We start from the raw sequence: 16,625 nt of genomic DNA on the forward strand, positions 1-16,625 counted from the left end.
TAAAGTTCTAAAAGAGGAAATTCAACCAATTATCCTTTCAATTAATGCTCCTTTGATTACTGGCTGCACTGATCAATAACCCCGATGGATCAATCAGGGGTTGAAGCAGCTGCATGAGGACAGCGAGGGAGGAAAGAAAACTGTACATCAGCGCAGATCCTGAATCAATACCAGTGTGAGGAGTTAATCTAGTGAGTGTCCCTCTGGCAGAAAGCAGTGACTGAAAGGTTGAACAGCACAGCAGACCAAAGAGCCATTATCAAATAGGACCAGCTCAGCATGTTTCTCCCAAATAAGCCACTTTTTTTTTTTTTTTTTTCCCCAGAGTGTAGCCAGGGTTCAGCAAACCTCAAGGGTGACTTTGGGTTGAGCACTGTCAGAGACTTTCTCCCTTTGTACACTGGAGTATTATGTAAGATCATATCTGGGCTTTTTTTTGTGCACGCTCGGCCAAATCCAATCGGATATTTAAGTTCTATGCAAAGCTGCGATATTTTTTTATCCAAAGCTCTTAAGTCTGAGAAAGGGAAATTAACTTGACTCAAGCTGAGCGGTGCATGTTGATACTGTAATCACCGCAATGCACAGACACTTCCTTTTTGGGCAGAAAGCCTTTTAAAGAAACACCACTCTACTCAATGTGAGACTCTCCGCTCTGTTTTCTTACATGTAAAAGCGATAAAAAATTGTTTATGTGCAGGTTTGACTCTCTTCAAATGATACAAAGGAAATCTTTAATCAGCTGTACATGCATTGGCACAATGTCACGTTTTTCTTTTTTACCTCGGATGTGAAAAAAAGAAACTGTAATGCATAAAAAAGGTAAAAACAAAGCAAACTATCAAAAGTTGGACTCAGTGGACGCCACACAGGGCTTCACAGACACTTTGATATCATGTTGCAGGCATCACTCTTTACAATACTGTTGGCAGGTTTGAAATATGGATGCAGCGCTGGAAATATAAAGCACCGCAAACACAACACAAAGATCACCTTCATTCAATCAATTCTGATACACACACATATGAAGAAGGTTCAGTTGGACGGATTATTCACACACAATCCTGCTTTTTCATTGTACAGTAAATAAATCAATACTGAGGAACATTTTTTTACTGACAGGAGGAGGAAACCGAGGAGAATAAGGAAAGAAAAGTGACAGTTGAGAGGGAGGAACACAGACAGGTAAGAAGATAGGACAGAGAACAGGAGATACTTTTGATTTTTCAGGTGTAACATTTACACTGCAGGACTTAATAAACAATCCATTCAGCTATTTTATTCACAGCACACACAAAACGGGCTGAATAAAGACAAAAAAAAAATAAAAAAAGAAGTAAAAATGGCACAATGAGCTACACATTTGAGGCAGTTATGAGGCCCCCACCACAAAGATGCTGTCCACACCTGTGGCAAAGAGAAACTTAAAGGTATTTTTCAACCTGGAAAATATTTTCTCATGTTTTTGTGTCTAATGGGATCAACCATTTCTGAAACTGGTCCAGTATTGAGCGAGACAGACTTCGGTGTTACCAATCAGGGCAATTATAAGTGTCACTGACAGGCTCACATTATTATTCTGAGTATCTGACAACATTATGGAAAGGATCCCTACAGAGATAGACCTTTGTGTTAAAGAGTAAGATCATTTTTGTTTAACCAGAAACAGCCCCACTATTGGCATCACCACACCAACCAGACTCCATTTAAATAAAATGAGATTTTAGCATGCATAGAGGCAGCATGTTTTCACATCTAACTGGTGAATTAAAGGTTAATTTTAAGCAAAACAGAGTTGGTGATTGTTGAAACAGTTGAAAGAGGAACCAAGACAGTTTCTGTTGACCTTGAATGAAGTGTGTTTTATGATGATAAAATTACTGTACATGAAGATGGATGACATGATAGCTCCCAAAAAGCGAAGCCAAAACATCTCGATCACCTCCTGGTGGCTGGCTGCAGTATACCTCATAAACTCCACCCCTCCATGTTAGCTTATGGGACATGGGCCAGACTAAAAACTCCAAGAACACATCAAATAAATTCTTCCCAGAGATGGTTTTTCTGTTTTAGGTAGTTCTTATCACACTGATGTCTGATCAAGTGTTTGTTTTTCTAATAAGTATGGTTTTAACTGGTATTTTGATGTTTGCTAACAATGGCGCTGCTCGCAACTGGTTGGATGGATGTATGGGCAGGAACTGGCAGAGTTAGCTACTGCGCAGTCTCTGGCTCCAAATAACGTCACCAGCACAACATGGTAGCGGCCACAGCCTGGATATTTTGGCTTCATTTTTCGTCTCAGGCATTTGTGGATAAGCAAACTACTAATGCTCATTAACTGCTGCCAAGTAGTAGCACATGCAAATAGACCAAAGGCCGAAACACACCAGCAGTGAACACCATGCATCAAAAAAGTACTCCTGGACACGCTGCCCTGAGGCACTTTACACCACTGTCCTATTTTCAGCCTCACCACCACCAGAATGAAACGCATTATTTCCCCACTCGCTCTCCACTTGTACATTCTAGCTCCAGCAGCAGCTCTTTTTTTCAGCTCCTGTGGCAGCTCCACGCCTCTCTTCACCAAAGATGTATGAAAAGAACTCTGTAGCTGCTGCTGTCTTGTATGTGATGAAGAATGGACAAGGAGAAACTTCTTGTTGAGGTTGAGAAATATCCCGAACTAAACGACCTACAGTCCCGTCATTGTAAAGACAATTGCCAAGAAGATATTGCCAGGTGAGTCACAGCTCTGGAGATCGGCTCTACATGTGAGAAATTAAGTTTAATTAGAAGCTGTTGGCACATGATTTGAGCTAACGCAGAGGTGAAGGAAGTGCAGATCTTTCAGTAAAAGTAGTAATAACTTTATGTGGTTATTTGTTGACAAGCTGCAGTGGGACGCGCCCAGTGTGTACATGGGGCGGCACTTGAAGCGTGTCTCATGACGCGCCGCAGAGCCTGTCAGTGGCAAAAACAAGCACTTTAAATGGACGTACACTGACGGTGCACACATACCCCGAGTGGTTATGTTGCAGCCTGTGTCACCGCTGCCAGCTGCAGCCCTGTCACTCAATACTGGACCAGTTTCAGAAATTGTTCTTCTCATTAGTCACTTCAACACAAAGGCATGAGACAATAGGGTCTGTGTTTAAAAATGCCAAAGTTCCCCTTTACGCCTGGGTCCTGCCTTCTACGTTAACAGTAGGCACTATCAGACACATGGCAACATGATCAGAGACGGAGGGAAGAATCACAGTGAAGACGAAACACACAGTCATCTCTATATACAGGCCACCTCCCATTACTGTATCCTCAAAATACAGTTGTAATGTTTGTCTTAGTGTGGGTGGGGCAGCCTCGGCTTGAACTTAAAATACAGTGCTGTGAAAATCACACTAAAGCATCAAGAGATCATTCAGCAGAGAGGCTCCCCGAGTGGGTTTCAACACTCCCCCGGGGTAGTTTCATCTCATTATGTTCACAATATAATCATTTACTCAAAATTGATTAATCACTCTGCAGCTCCATATTGACACTTGTGCAATTTTTTTCTAACTAAATGAAACATTTCCTCAAACTGGGGTCCCTGGGGACCCTAATACAGATTTATTCGGCTCGATGGAGCATGAAATTCAAGTCTAACCGGCGCGTCCTGGGAGGCGAATCAAACATACTGCTGACAGCATCCTCACCTGGATCAGAGTTTGTCACTCGCTCCTTCATTGACCCGCTTCAGTCCTCCTAGTGCTAACACTGTACAGAGTAAGGCTTCACTGCATTGATATTAAGAGTTCAGTTTTTTTTTTTTATCCCATCAGCCGAGGCATCGTCTTGTCTCAGAAAGGCACGCGACTGAGCTCCGCGGTTCAAAGTTCGCTCCAGTTCCTCGCACTTTGTTGTTTTGTTTTTTTAGCAGCACTTTGCATTGCTCTCCATTCCAGAGAAAATGACACTTTGTGACCTTGTCAGTAATATCAACATACATACATATTTACAGAGAGGATCGTCTCCTTTGACAAGAGGGGTCAGCTGATATTTGTTTTTTGTTGCTTACACACGGAGGAGGTGGCGTGAGGTGTGTGTGACTGTACATATGGCAGGATTGTAGAGAGAAATGGAGAGGAGACAAAAAGAAACACAGCAGAGATGACGGTCTTTGTCTTTGTGTGTGTGTTGAAGTGTGTTTTTATGAGTGCTTGATCGTGTATTTGCCTTTCAGCAGCTGCGAGATGTACAGCTTCGACTTGGTGCCATCCAGTCGTTTGAACCACACCTCGTCGTTGTTGATGGTGGTGATGATGGCACTGCAGGACACAAACATACAACAGTGTCAGAGGTCACCATGGTCATGTTGTCATCATGTCTTTAGAGGGGAAAGTGAACATGGAAAATCTGAAGTTGTGGAGATACTGAGAATTCAGGATGAGGAAGTTTTTACAGACGACCAAAGACTACAGAGAAACAAGCAGTACTTTCTAAAGGGCTGTGCAACATTAACTGACGATGCATGACTAGAACATGTAAAAAAAATCTTAAATATGTTCACAGAGTATAAATACCAGGAATATCATTGATCAGGTCGCCAATTAACACCAGCGTCCAGGAGACTAGATGTATAAACAATGATAACCATGCAAACGCCATTTAAAAACTAGAATTATGGCCCCGTTATTTTATGACTCTGCACACCAGTCATTTCTGGCTTACGGGTGTCACAAGGACTGATAATTTGGGACCAAGTTGATGCCAAAATTCTGAGAAGGTGACCACACTCATTTTTCTTCAGCAGTGTTGGTACCAGGAAACGCTGGATTTGGTGTTAATGCAGCATTAAGGCCTTTGCACACCCAGTCTGTGTTTCTCATCCAAAACTGTTGAAGACATAAAATAAATATGACCTAAAATGCGTAAATCAAGTTCACACACCAACTCTGAAACTTTGGTCCGTCATTTTTTTCCCTACTTTCAAGAAGTGAGAGGACCACATTCAACAATCAATCATCCTCACTGCTTGACGACTCCATTTTATCTCGTACAGCGAATTTTTGCAAAAAGAAAATTGAACAATTAAAACGGATCAGACTCACACAGGTTTGATTTAAAAATAACATGGAAAAACAGAGACTCTGTACAAAGACCTTCGGTTTCAAAGAAAACTAAATAATACGGCAACGTTTTGGATTTGAAGCCGACGAAAGAGGTGAGCTGAAAAACAGACGAGGCAACATTTAAACACTGCAGGAAGGAAAACGTGGCTGCTGAGTCAAGTGCGACACCTAGTGGTAAAATCTAGTATACCGGTCTGGTCCGTCCATCCATCCATCCTTTTTTAACCACTTATCCAAAGCCGGGTCGCAGGGGCAGCAGGCAAAGCAAAGCACCCCTGACGTCCCTCTCCCCAGCAACGCTTTCCAGCTCCTCCTGGGGGACCCCAAGGTGTTCTCAGGCCAGATGAGATAAATAATCCCTCCAGTGTGTTCTGGGTCTGTCCTGGGGCCTCCTACCAGTGGGACGTGCCAGGTACACCTCTAACAGGAGGCGTCCAGGAGGATCCTGATCAGATGCCCAAACCACCTCAACTGACCTCTTTTGATACGAAGGAGCAGCAGCTCTACTCCTCCGGATGACCATGCTCCTTACCCTATCTCTAAGGCTGAGCCCAGACACCCTATGGAGGAAACTCATTGTATCCGCAACCTCATTCTTTCGGTCACTACCCCAAGTTCATGACCATAGGTGAGGGTTGGGAGGTAGATGGACCAGTAAATCGAAAGTTTTGCCTTCTGGTAAACTGATATACCGGTTTGGTCTTGCTCAACTCCTTCGTGGCAGTTTTTTGTTGCGTTAGTGTTACCCTCAGCTGCTGAGGGAGGGTGGTGTGCTGGGAAAACATAAATACTCTTTTCACTGAGCGTCCTGTCCTGTCCTGACACTCACAGAACAGAATGCAGAATCACAATCCCTCGGCCTGATACCCACAGCGTCTCTCTTTGTTTAAATCCATCCACAATCATTTCCATTACAAATTAACCCACCGTGTGACCGATCAGTCTCACTCACAATGAGTCAGACAAACACTTAAAGATGAGTACACACATCATTCAGTGTCATAACACGTGCTATAACAAAACCCATGACGTCCGGTCATTATTACACACACACACACACCTAGTCGGGTACTCGTCCTTCCTGTTGATGCATATGGCCTGTCCCCTGCAGTACCACTGGTTGTCATAGAAAAGTCGACCGTCCTCGAAGCGCGCCACATGGTGATGTCTGTCGGGCTTGACTGCAGGGACTGGAGGGAGATAGGCAGAGAACATAAAGAAAGAGGACAGGGACAAGGACAGACGAGCAGGTAACATTTGTCTCCTTTAACTATGAACTTGAGTAGTTTGAGCTCAAAGTATTGAATCAGCCCCTCCTGTGTAGCTGTGGGTCGATGGCTGTGCTCAGCCAGATATCGACTGTAACTGAGGACGAGCAGAAACTCTTACCATCCACCTTCACCCTGTGTGGCCCCAGTGAAGCCATCGCCTGAGGGGGGAGGAAACAGACACAAGGAAAAGGTCAAATCACAACTTATTCACAGAGTGACTAATCTGTCCCTCTCTAAAATACCTTTCTTATCGCAGTCCAGTCTTCAAGAATATCCAGATCCTGCAGCATGTAAACAATATAAGGCCGTGATGGAGCAGTTAAGGAAACAACATACAGTTAAGCGGCAGGAAACATCTGTCTGAAGAGCTGTGGCGAGATGGGGTGCAGATGAATGATGGGAGGAATGAGACAAGGACAGGACAAAGGGAAAAAGGATATCAGAGACAACAACAGGCTTCTTCTTCTTGACAGGACAGAACGGGTCTTTCTTCTTGTTTTTCCGTGAGTGTAATCCATCATTCCATAACTCTGGAAAACAAAGAGGACGGATCAGAGAGAGGACAAACACTGGAGGATATTCCCTTAATATTTCAATCTGATTTACAGATTATCAGTGCAACTTGTCTGTTTTATTCTTGATCAAATCTGCAGTGTTTATTCATTAAAGGGACAGTTTGGATTTTATGAAGTGGGGTTGTCTGAGGTACTTATCCACAGTCAGCGTGATATTTGCAGTAGATGTCAGTCAGCACACCATCAGTTTGAAGAAGCAGGCAGGAGTACCGGCACCGAAGCTGTGGGCGGGGGCAGCAGCAACATGTATTGAAGTGTGTTAAGTGTTTGCTACACTTAGAATATTTTCACACCTTTGCCTTGCTGCTAACAGCCCTGTCCAACAGGGCACTGTAGCTGTTAATGGCTTCAGTCTAAACTCTTGTCAGTCACCAGACTCCATAGACAAATACAGTAATTCTAGTTTACTGAACACAGGAGCTGCTGGTCTACTGCTGCCTCGACTTGGCCCTTCACAATAAATAGGTTTTTTGGGTGATATACTGACCCTGAAATAATTATGATAAATGATATTAGTGACATTTTGAAAACATAATCACCACCTGTTAATCTCCCGTGTAAAAGAGATCATTGATCGCAACGGGACTTACCAAGTTAAATATGGGCTAAATACAATAAAATAATATATACAAGAAAATATATCTATAACATTATAGTTCCTTCATAGGAGTAGTCCAAGATTACTCATTACTCAAATTAAATTTGGCCAACAAAAACAAAACCAAGTGACTAGGACAAACTTAGTGAAGCTTCGGGTTAAGTCTAGTTCACATTACATGATTTTCACCCCAATTTTGCGTTGCGGAGACTATCGTAATCTTTTGAATGTTCATACCTGGCGACGTATGTTTCTGTCATCGGGAGTCTCGCCAACTGCGTTACGACCTGTGTATGCACACCACAAGTTTTCTCCGCTGAGCCCTCGCCGTCAGAGCCCCAGATAATGCGATGACGTCACCAAACTACGTTTTTTAACTTGGAGACAACACATCGTAAAGGCATGGATATTCTTCCCAGTGTTGAATCAGATCTGCCTCCAGTGCCTGGGTCCAAACATAACGCGCTCCCCGTGATCCTGTGGATGCTGCCATTGTTGTTGTTGCTTGCCGGTTTGTCGGTGTTGCCAGATCTTGGGAGAGAAACAAGTAACCAGGGCTATGGAAACAAGCCCAAAAGAAGCGACGGATATATATATATAGAGAGAAAGGTGACGTTTAGAGAGTAAGCCCAAATAAGCAACTCCACTTTAGACACAAGCCCAAAAAACCATAACCTACGACTACCAATATTTGTAAGCGACTTTACAAAAAATCAAGCCCAAAGTCGCGGCTAATAAGCGGACCTGGCAACCCTGCGGCCTGTCCTCCTGACATTTCTTCCATCCTTCTGCGTGCTGATGTGGGACGTATCCCACCTCTCATTAGCTGATGCTCTTTGTCAGTTGTGTCACACTTCTCCACTTTTCTAGCATGCCAGATATCCAGTCCCAGTTGCAGACAACTTGCTCGTAGGCTTGTTCGCACATGAGGACTCGTTGTGGCAGACTATCTGCCGACTCACCTCCGACCCAAAGTGGCTCTCAAGATCCTCTGCGACGTCAAAATCATGGTCAAAATCGTGTAACGTGAACTAGGCTTTATCTCCGTAATGCTGCCAGTGTGCTGCAGTCGCCTGAGAGTCAAGTGGTTTGCTGGTGGATTTACGGAGTGGAGGATAAAGTTATTGAAGGATAAAACTACAATGATCTGACTTCTTGGCTCGCTGCCAGGGGATGGGAAGCTAACGACCATTAGGACAGTGTGTCCTCCACTCCAAAGGTGCAGCTGCAGGCCACTGGTGAGCTACACTGTGTTGTCTCTCTTTATTTTTCCTTGGACTTTTGTAAGATGGTGTGGGTGAAGAGGAAAAACCAAGGGAGATTCACTACACCTGAGTCTTAAAATGGTCTGGAAAACCCTGCCGTTTGTCGTGGCATCATGTTGGCTTAAATGTAGGTAACTTTCTTAACAAGCACGCATGTTAACACAACAAGCAACACTGAGGTCAGCGGAATGATCGAGATCATGTCCAGATATCCTACGATAAGTTAACTTTATTTATAATTATTGTGACAGGCCTAGCCTCGATCAGTTAGTTTGTGTTACTGTGTGACGTGAATCTGAACTAACCCACAATAACACAAACTACTTCAAGGCAGTAGTGGACCAGCAGCTCCTGTGTTCAGTGATGTTAAATTATTAATGGAGTCTGGCTTTGAAGAGAGCGATGTAACCGCCTCAGTTCCCCGTTGGAAGTAACTGTCTCATGGTAAAGTGGTTAAACTATTCTAAATATAGCGTACACTTAAGCTGACACTGATTTTTTTAGGTGTCTAAAATAGGTTTTGCTGCAGTACATCACTTGCTTCTCCAAACTGAGGGTGCGCCAACCGCTACCTACAGTAGGTACTTCACTGACTTTGGTAAGGTACCTCATACAACCCCACTTCAAGAAGTCTACAACGATTCCTTTAACACCACGAATCGTGCAATTTATCTTAGGTATGTTGTAATATACAATCAATTCGAAACTATATAAACTGACTTCTGTGGCCAGGATGTGAGTGTGACGCCCAGCTGATACCTGAGGTAATGTCAATACTGTGTCTGTCCTCCTCCAGTCTCCTGATCTTCTCCTCCAGTTCACTTTGTACAGTGTCAAACAGCAGCAGCTTCTCACTCTGGAGACAGAGACACAAAGAGGGACAACATATATCAGATGGAGAAACAGAAATAAATGTGTTTTGAGGTGGAAAACACAAACCAAACGGTCACATCAGCCCCGACTCGTTCATTGACCTCTCACCTCCCAGTGTTGGCAGGCGGCCTGGATCTCACACTCATACTTGTTCTTCACTGACTCCAGACACAGCTCCCTGTAGATCCCTGTGATGCACATTTAAACAACAAATCAATTTGAGGCAGTAAAGGTTATATAACTGTTTTTAATCACACCTTTAATAGCCCAAAAAGCTCATTACGTTTCGTTCCATATCATTAAAGACACCTGTGCTCTGTTCACCTTCTCTTCCAGTACAGGGCTGACATGTAGTGTGTTCAGTTGGTGGCATCAGTGCAACGTGTTATGTGATGCGCGTCAAGTGCCTCCTCAAGATGCCGACGAAAGAGTGTTTTTGGACATTTTAATCTGGGGCGCCGTCAGCCTCCATTAGGTGGAGTTTTGTTGCTACCCACTCTCCCCTGGGATCTCCACAGGGGATGTGAGGACTCTAAAACTTCACCTGAGCCTCCCTCGGCATATGGGTGAGTAGATAATGGCTGAATTTTCATTTTTGGGTGCACTATCCCTTTTAGATCTCTACTTCCTCCACCTCTGCATTAGCTTAGAATTACATGTGGACACCGACTGATTAAAACTTTATTTCTCAGCTAAAGAGCCAATCTCCAGAGCTGTGACTTGCCAGGCAGTATCTTTTTGGCCATTGTCTTTATAACGACAGGTTCGTGGGTCATTTAGCTCGGGATATTTCCTAACCTCAACAAGAAGTCTCTCCTCATCCATTCTTTGTCACACACAAGACACAGCAACAGCTACAAAGTTCTCTTTATACATCCATGGTGAGGCGAGGAGTCGAGCTGCCACAGAAGCAGAGATAAAGAGCTGCCACGGGAGTTGGTAAGGATCTATCGCTCTGTCTGTCCTTCGATTTTCTCAAAAATCCACCCATCGACTTCACACTTGGCCGATATGTTGCTGGAGACCCAAGGAAGTGTGGTGTTGAGTGCGAGCACTTGAGATGTATGAATAATATTTATTAGCAGTGTGTTGCAACCGGCAGAAATACACACTGTAGGTGTACTAACTTTTTTAATGTTTATTTTCAATCTGCACTCAAGGTCAAAATTTAAAAAAAAATCTCAAAATACTGCAACAAAACTTTGAGGCTTGGGAGAGATGGCAATGTATTATGCGACTAAGTGCAACAGAAACAGATTCAGCAAATAAATGATGACGTACAGTCGTTGCATCGTCCACTGCAGTGTCTCTTCAATATAAATACACACACGGCTGTTAGCAGAACTCTCCCAACAGCACAGAGCTGACATTAGTTGTTCAAAACTCTATTTCCGTTGTCCAGTGTGCTCTCTGTTTTTAAACATCCACAGTTTCCCCTTGTTTGATATTTGACTGCTGCTCCTTTAATTGCGTCATCTGGAGAATTAGCACCACCTGCTGCTTATCTCCATGAACCAACTCCCAATATTCACACAACAGTGATGGATGGAAAAGCACATACATTTTCTTTTGCAGAGTTTCTTAAATTAAAATTTGCACTACATTTGGATAGAAGCCTGACTTATGTAGGGTATAGGGAGGGGACCATTTTTACCTGTTAGAAAAGGGCAAAAAAGAACAAACGAATCCTTTTAAACAACTCTTTTAGTGTCAAATATGTACCAGGTCGGCCTGTCGAATATCTGAGTTCTCATGACTCCTTGACTTTTCCCCTCGCCCACATCAGAGATTACTGCTCATGCTGCCTGCTGCAGTGAGTGAATGAGAAGTGATTGAATCTCAGACAGCATGGAAGCTACAGTCACTTTAAAAAACTGAATGAACCCTTCTCTTGAAGTGGGACACCACCGCCCTTCAAGACGACTATGGCAGGTGTATTTCTCAGTGTCTAATGTGGAGTTGTTTGCATGTACAGTTCTTGAGAAAGCTGCAAGCAGCCACACAGGAGTCAAAGCAGTCAGTCCGTTCACAACAGGCACGTTTAAAAACAGACGCTGTGCTGTGATATCACACACTGACCCACCAGCAACTTTGGTCCTGATCTGCATGTTCTCCTGCAGGTTGGCTAAAGGCTCCAGGTACTCCTGGGCGCAGCCAGCCATGACCTCCTGCAGCTTGATGTCCACCTGGCTCAGGCGCTCCTTATACAACCTGAGGGGCAATGAAAAAGGAGAAGAAGCAAATCAGTTCATGAACTTAAACTGGCGGTTAAAACAGTTAAAACAGTGGTAATAAAAATGAAATGTGAATAAAACTCAAGGGGTCTTTAGAAAGAGTAGGTTGTGAAGAAAAGCAGAATAAAAGACAACTGTGGAAAAAAATGGTTTCCCAACTCTTACTGGTGTGCAGTACAGAGAAACGATGAATCTCTGAGCAGGATGCTGTGGCACATCTACAGCAGGAGGCTGTTTACTGAAAGGGATGGTTCAGATTTTTTGAGGAGGGGTTGCAAAAGGTACTTATCTATAGTCAGTGTAATACAAACATGTTGACTCATCCCCAGTTTAGAGAAGCAGCAAAACATATTGTAGCCACTTAAATACAATCAATATTAATTTAAGTGTTCACTATATTATGAGGACTTGTATAGCTTTACCTTTCTGCAGTTACCTATATGCTTTTCTCAAAGCCAGACTCCATTGACAAAAGCAGTCATTTTAGCTCACTGAACACAGGAGCTGCTGCTCTACTGCTGCCTCCATCGATAGATTGTTTGTGTTATTGTGTGACTTTGGTGAATATAAACTAACCCTTTTAAACACCGAAGTCACACAATGACACAAATCAAGTAACCAATGGAGACAGCAGCAGACCAGCAGCTCCTGTGTTCAGTGATGTTAAAATTACTGTTTTTCTCAATGGAGTCTGGCTTTGATGAGTGCCACATAACGGCTTCATTGTCCTGTTGGAAATCACTGCCTGACAATAAGGTAAAGCAGTGAAAAATGCTCTCAACATAGTGAACACTTAAATTGATACTGTTTTTTAGGTGGCTAAAAATGTTTTGTTACTGACCCCTTCACAGCAGTGTATTACTTAGCCTCCATGTTGGACTCCAGCCTGCTTCTCCAAACTGCCGACTTCTTCCTGTATTTATATCTGTGCCTGGTAGCTTTTATAATGTGTGTTATCACTCTCATTACGACATCAGACAATAAAAACAATAAAAAATAAGACAGGTAGCTTTAATTTTACTGTCTACTGACAATGTTGTTTCTCTTATCTTTCAGTGGTAGGTCGTCTTCTCTGGTGCTTTACTGTAACTTGTTCCGTACAATAAAGCACTCCATTGTCCCACTCACAGCTTTCTCCTTTTGACTGTTATCATCCCTCACACTGGATACCAATCAGGGATTTTTCCTACACTCAAACGGCGACAAATAGGTTCCTCATGATAGTTTTTTTTAATTAAATTTACTTAAATTCCATTTTTTTAGCTACAGTTTGCCTCATTATTAGAAAATGGGTGTGCACAACATACTGATACAGTCAATTGACCTATGGCTAAGCCACGCCCCCCTCCACTCACTCGGACAAACTATCAACATTCAGTGACCGGCGCTATGGCAGGTGTCACAGTACACGACATTTCACAGGAGGAAACTGATGATTTTTGGAGACATAACGATGAGATGTCATTGAGAAGTAACCAAAAGGGCCTAAACTACGCATTGGAGGGATATATTCAACATTTTATTGTTGAGAAGCTTGATGAAAAGCTTAAATTACAAGCCAAAATTTACAGGTCACAGTGTACGCTTGTGAACCGCATCTCGTTGCCGTCGCCATCAAAGACAACAAGTTAAAGTGCCACTGAAGTTAAGGTTTTTGGCTCAGAATTTGAGTTTGAACGATGCTGCGCTTTAGCTGTTCACAATGGAGGGGGTGGGGCCGAGACGTGCAGGTGTCCCCAGTGTGTGTGGTATGTGTACCTATAGAAACAGCAAGCTCCGCGTGCATAGCGACCGCTCCACCCAAACGCTGTCTCATCAATGTGAAAAAAATATTTTTTTCCAGCGGATGTCTTAGTTACAACATGATTGAGCTAACTGGAGTAGTTTCATGTCGTATCCGACAACGGGAGGCTTTTAACAGATGACGTCCTGATGTTAGCTTTGCTGCTGCTGTTAGCTGTCCTGTCAGCTGCAGCAACTGATGCTTTCTGGACATCGTGATTTCCCAAAACTGAATAAATACCACACATAGCAACACAAAACTGCTTTGCTAGCTCAATCATGTTGTAACTAAGATATCCGCTGGAAAAAATATTTTATTCACGGACCGTTTATTGAGTTATTACGTTACTTTTATACAGTCTATGGTTATTACAGACACCGCTAACGGCTAACGTTAACAGCTAACGGTTAGCCCAGCTAATCTACGATAACCATGTTATTAATTACAAAACGTGCACACAGAAATAGTAACGTTTGTTCAATCATTGTGTTTATAGACTTAACAAACATCAGATTAGTCTAAACGGTGATATAGTGATGTGAAAAATGTGACATATAGCTAAACTCTGCTGGTTTTCTACCTGAAATATTTGTAAACAACACGGCGATTCCCTGGGGGCACCGCTGGAAGTGAAGGGGTTGAGTGAATGCCGAGGCCCCTGCACTTCCGTTAGTCGAAAAACTCCGGACTGTGCCTCCAGAGGTAAAGGAAGGAAATTTTTTTTGTTTTGTTTTGTTTTACCGATGGATTTCCAGATTGCAGATAAGTTAATGAAGCTAAGCTCCAGAAGTTAACGTTAGCTTAACTAGAGCCCTTTGGACAACAGCTAACAATGATGTGCGATCACCAAAGTACAAAACTAGAACAAAATAGGCTAATGAACTCCCAGCAAACAAGGTGACATGATGAACAACGCAGCTAGGAGCTAACGTTAGGCTAACTTTAGCTAACGTTAGCTAGAGATGTTAAAGATAACTTTATATTTCTTTCCAGCAAAGTGACAATATGTTGCCTCAAACACGATGTTGACTTACCTTAGAACAGATGTAGACATCATTGTTAATCTTATTCACGTTGAGTTGATGTTGTGGTCTAACGTTACCACACAACTTTATCCAAAGGAGACACTTTTCTCGCTTGAGATGTGGTTTAAAGTGTAAAAAATACACCTGGTCGCCCAGCCTCTCAGGATACCTTGTGTCAGAGTTGCATGTACCCCATGCACAGCGTTTGACCATTTTTAGACTTCAAATCTCAGAAAAAGCTCATAAAACCGAACTTTCTGTAAACTGACTTTCTGTAATGCATTTCAATGGACGTCCAGGCAGAGAATGTCCGAGTGTATGGGAATGGCTATACGCACTGTGATTGGCTCATCGAGTTTGAGGGCGGGACTTAGCCATAGAATTAAAAACTCTTTCATAACTTTTTGCATAGGCCCAGAGGAATATTGCAATGATAATGTATGATTATCACAATAATCCACGCCACACCATTTATATTTAACACTCTGACTATGGATAAGTGCTTCATACAACAACACTTTAAAACATCTAAACTATCCCTTTAATGCACCTGCCAGTATATCTAATGCTGTCTCAAATACACCAGCTGGATTTAACATGTTATGAGCCATTTTCTAAACAGAGTACAGTTTGTCAGAATTTCTGACAGGAAATATTAATCTGACCAACGTCCTGAACAGATGTCATGACAAACATCTGAATCTGTGGCTCAGACTTTGGTTAAAGTTCATGATGAAGTACAGAGTTGAGTCAGAGCAGGTGGAGGACAGGTTGTGTTGGTGACGTCATGTGGATGAACTTACTGCTCCTTCAGGTCGGTGAACTGTTTCTCCAGAGTGGTCATCTCATCCAGACACTCCATCCTCCTCCTCTCACAGTCTTCATCATCCATCTCTGTCCACATAAAGACATGACAGCTCTGACTTCACCACCACCACCATCATCATTATCTCCACCTCATGCTGAACGTTAGTGGACATGTCAGCTCATGTTAAATACCCCCCACCCCCCACACTGACCCCCTGTGTGACAGAGGAGCGTTAAATATCTCATTAATCTGTGTGTTGATATTTAAGGCCTGTTTTTCATACCCGAGCTGTCTCCATCTTCAGACACCGACGAGCTAACCGTGTCCTCCTCGTCTGTGCTGCTGCCGTCCTGCTCGGGAAAATCCACCTCCATTTCTTCGTGGTTACTTTCTTTCTTCTCCCGGGAGTGAACCGGCATGGCGACCGTCAGAAGAGCCGGTGTTAACGGGAGAGGAACGGCTGCTGCTCTTTTATTTTACCCCGGAGAAAGAGGCAAATGTACCTCAGACAGCTAACCGGTTAGCTAGCCCGCATCTAGACAGCTGGTAAGGCAAACATGGCCACCGCCAGCCAATCAGAGGAGGCCTTACTAAGTCTGTCCAATCAGATATTCCTATGAGTGACTAACGGCTACGCGGAGATGTTAGGGATTTGTAGTTCTTTAAACTTTTAACACCCGTACATTATATTATATTATATTATATTATATTATATTATATATATATATATATATATATATTTTTTTTTTAAATGAGCATATATCTTCAAACACTGTTAAAATCTTGGAATAAAACTTAGACAAAAATAGTAATTCATGCAAACTCTTCAGAATTATACCCATTTAAATTAACCTGTTGTGTATGTTGTTATTATTATTCTTTCTATTTTAATTATTTTTTTATTTTTTATTGTTTCCAACTCTTTGTCTATATTGTACTGTATTACCTGGAGCACTGTTTGTTCAGTGTTTATTTATTTATTTATTTACTTTTGTTAACTTAGAATGAGCCGTTCATATCTACCAATAGGAGTGGGTCCTCATCTCCGGAGATTGCCATGTTTCACTGCCATGTTTCTA

At 42.7% G+C, this 16,625-nt stretch overlaps 1 protein-coding gene across 1 annotated transcript; it reads right to left on the bottom strand.

The window, feature by feature from the left end:
- Positions 1-711: 711 nt before the first annotated feature.
- Positions 712-16,117, bottom strand: LOC125897110 (breast cancer metastasis-suppressor 1-like protein-A). Its single transcript, XM_049590190.1, has 10 exons — positions 15,830-16,117; positions 15,542-15,632; positions 11,780-11,907; positions 9,805-9,884; positions 9,583-9,679; positions 6,826-6,915; positions 6,628-6,692; positions 6,504-6,543; positions 6,175-6,304; positions 712-4,310 (listed from the first exon to the last, which is right to left on the bottom strand). The coding sequence occupies exons 1-10, from the start codon at positions 15,963-15,965 to the stop codon at positions 4,193-4,195; spliced, it is 975 nt and encodes a 324-aa protein (XP_049446147.1). The 5' UTR covers positions 15,966-16,117; the 3' UTR covers positions 712-4,192.
- Between the last annotated feature and the right edge of the window lie 508 nt (positions 16,118-16,625).

Source organism: Epinephelus fuscoguttatus, linkage group LG11 (assembly GCF_011397635.1).
Source record: "Epinephelus fuscoguttatus linkage group LG11, E.fuscoguttatus.final_Chr_v1".
Lineage (NCBI taxonomy): Eukaryota > Metazoa > Chordata > Actinopteri > Perciformes > Serranidae > Epinephelus > Epinephelus fuscoguttatus.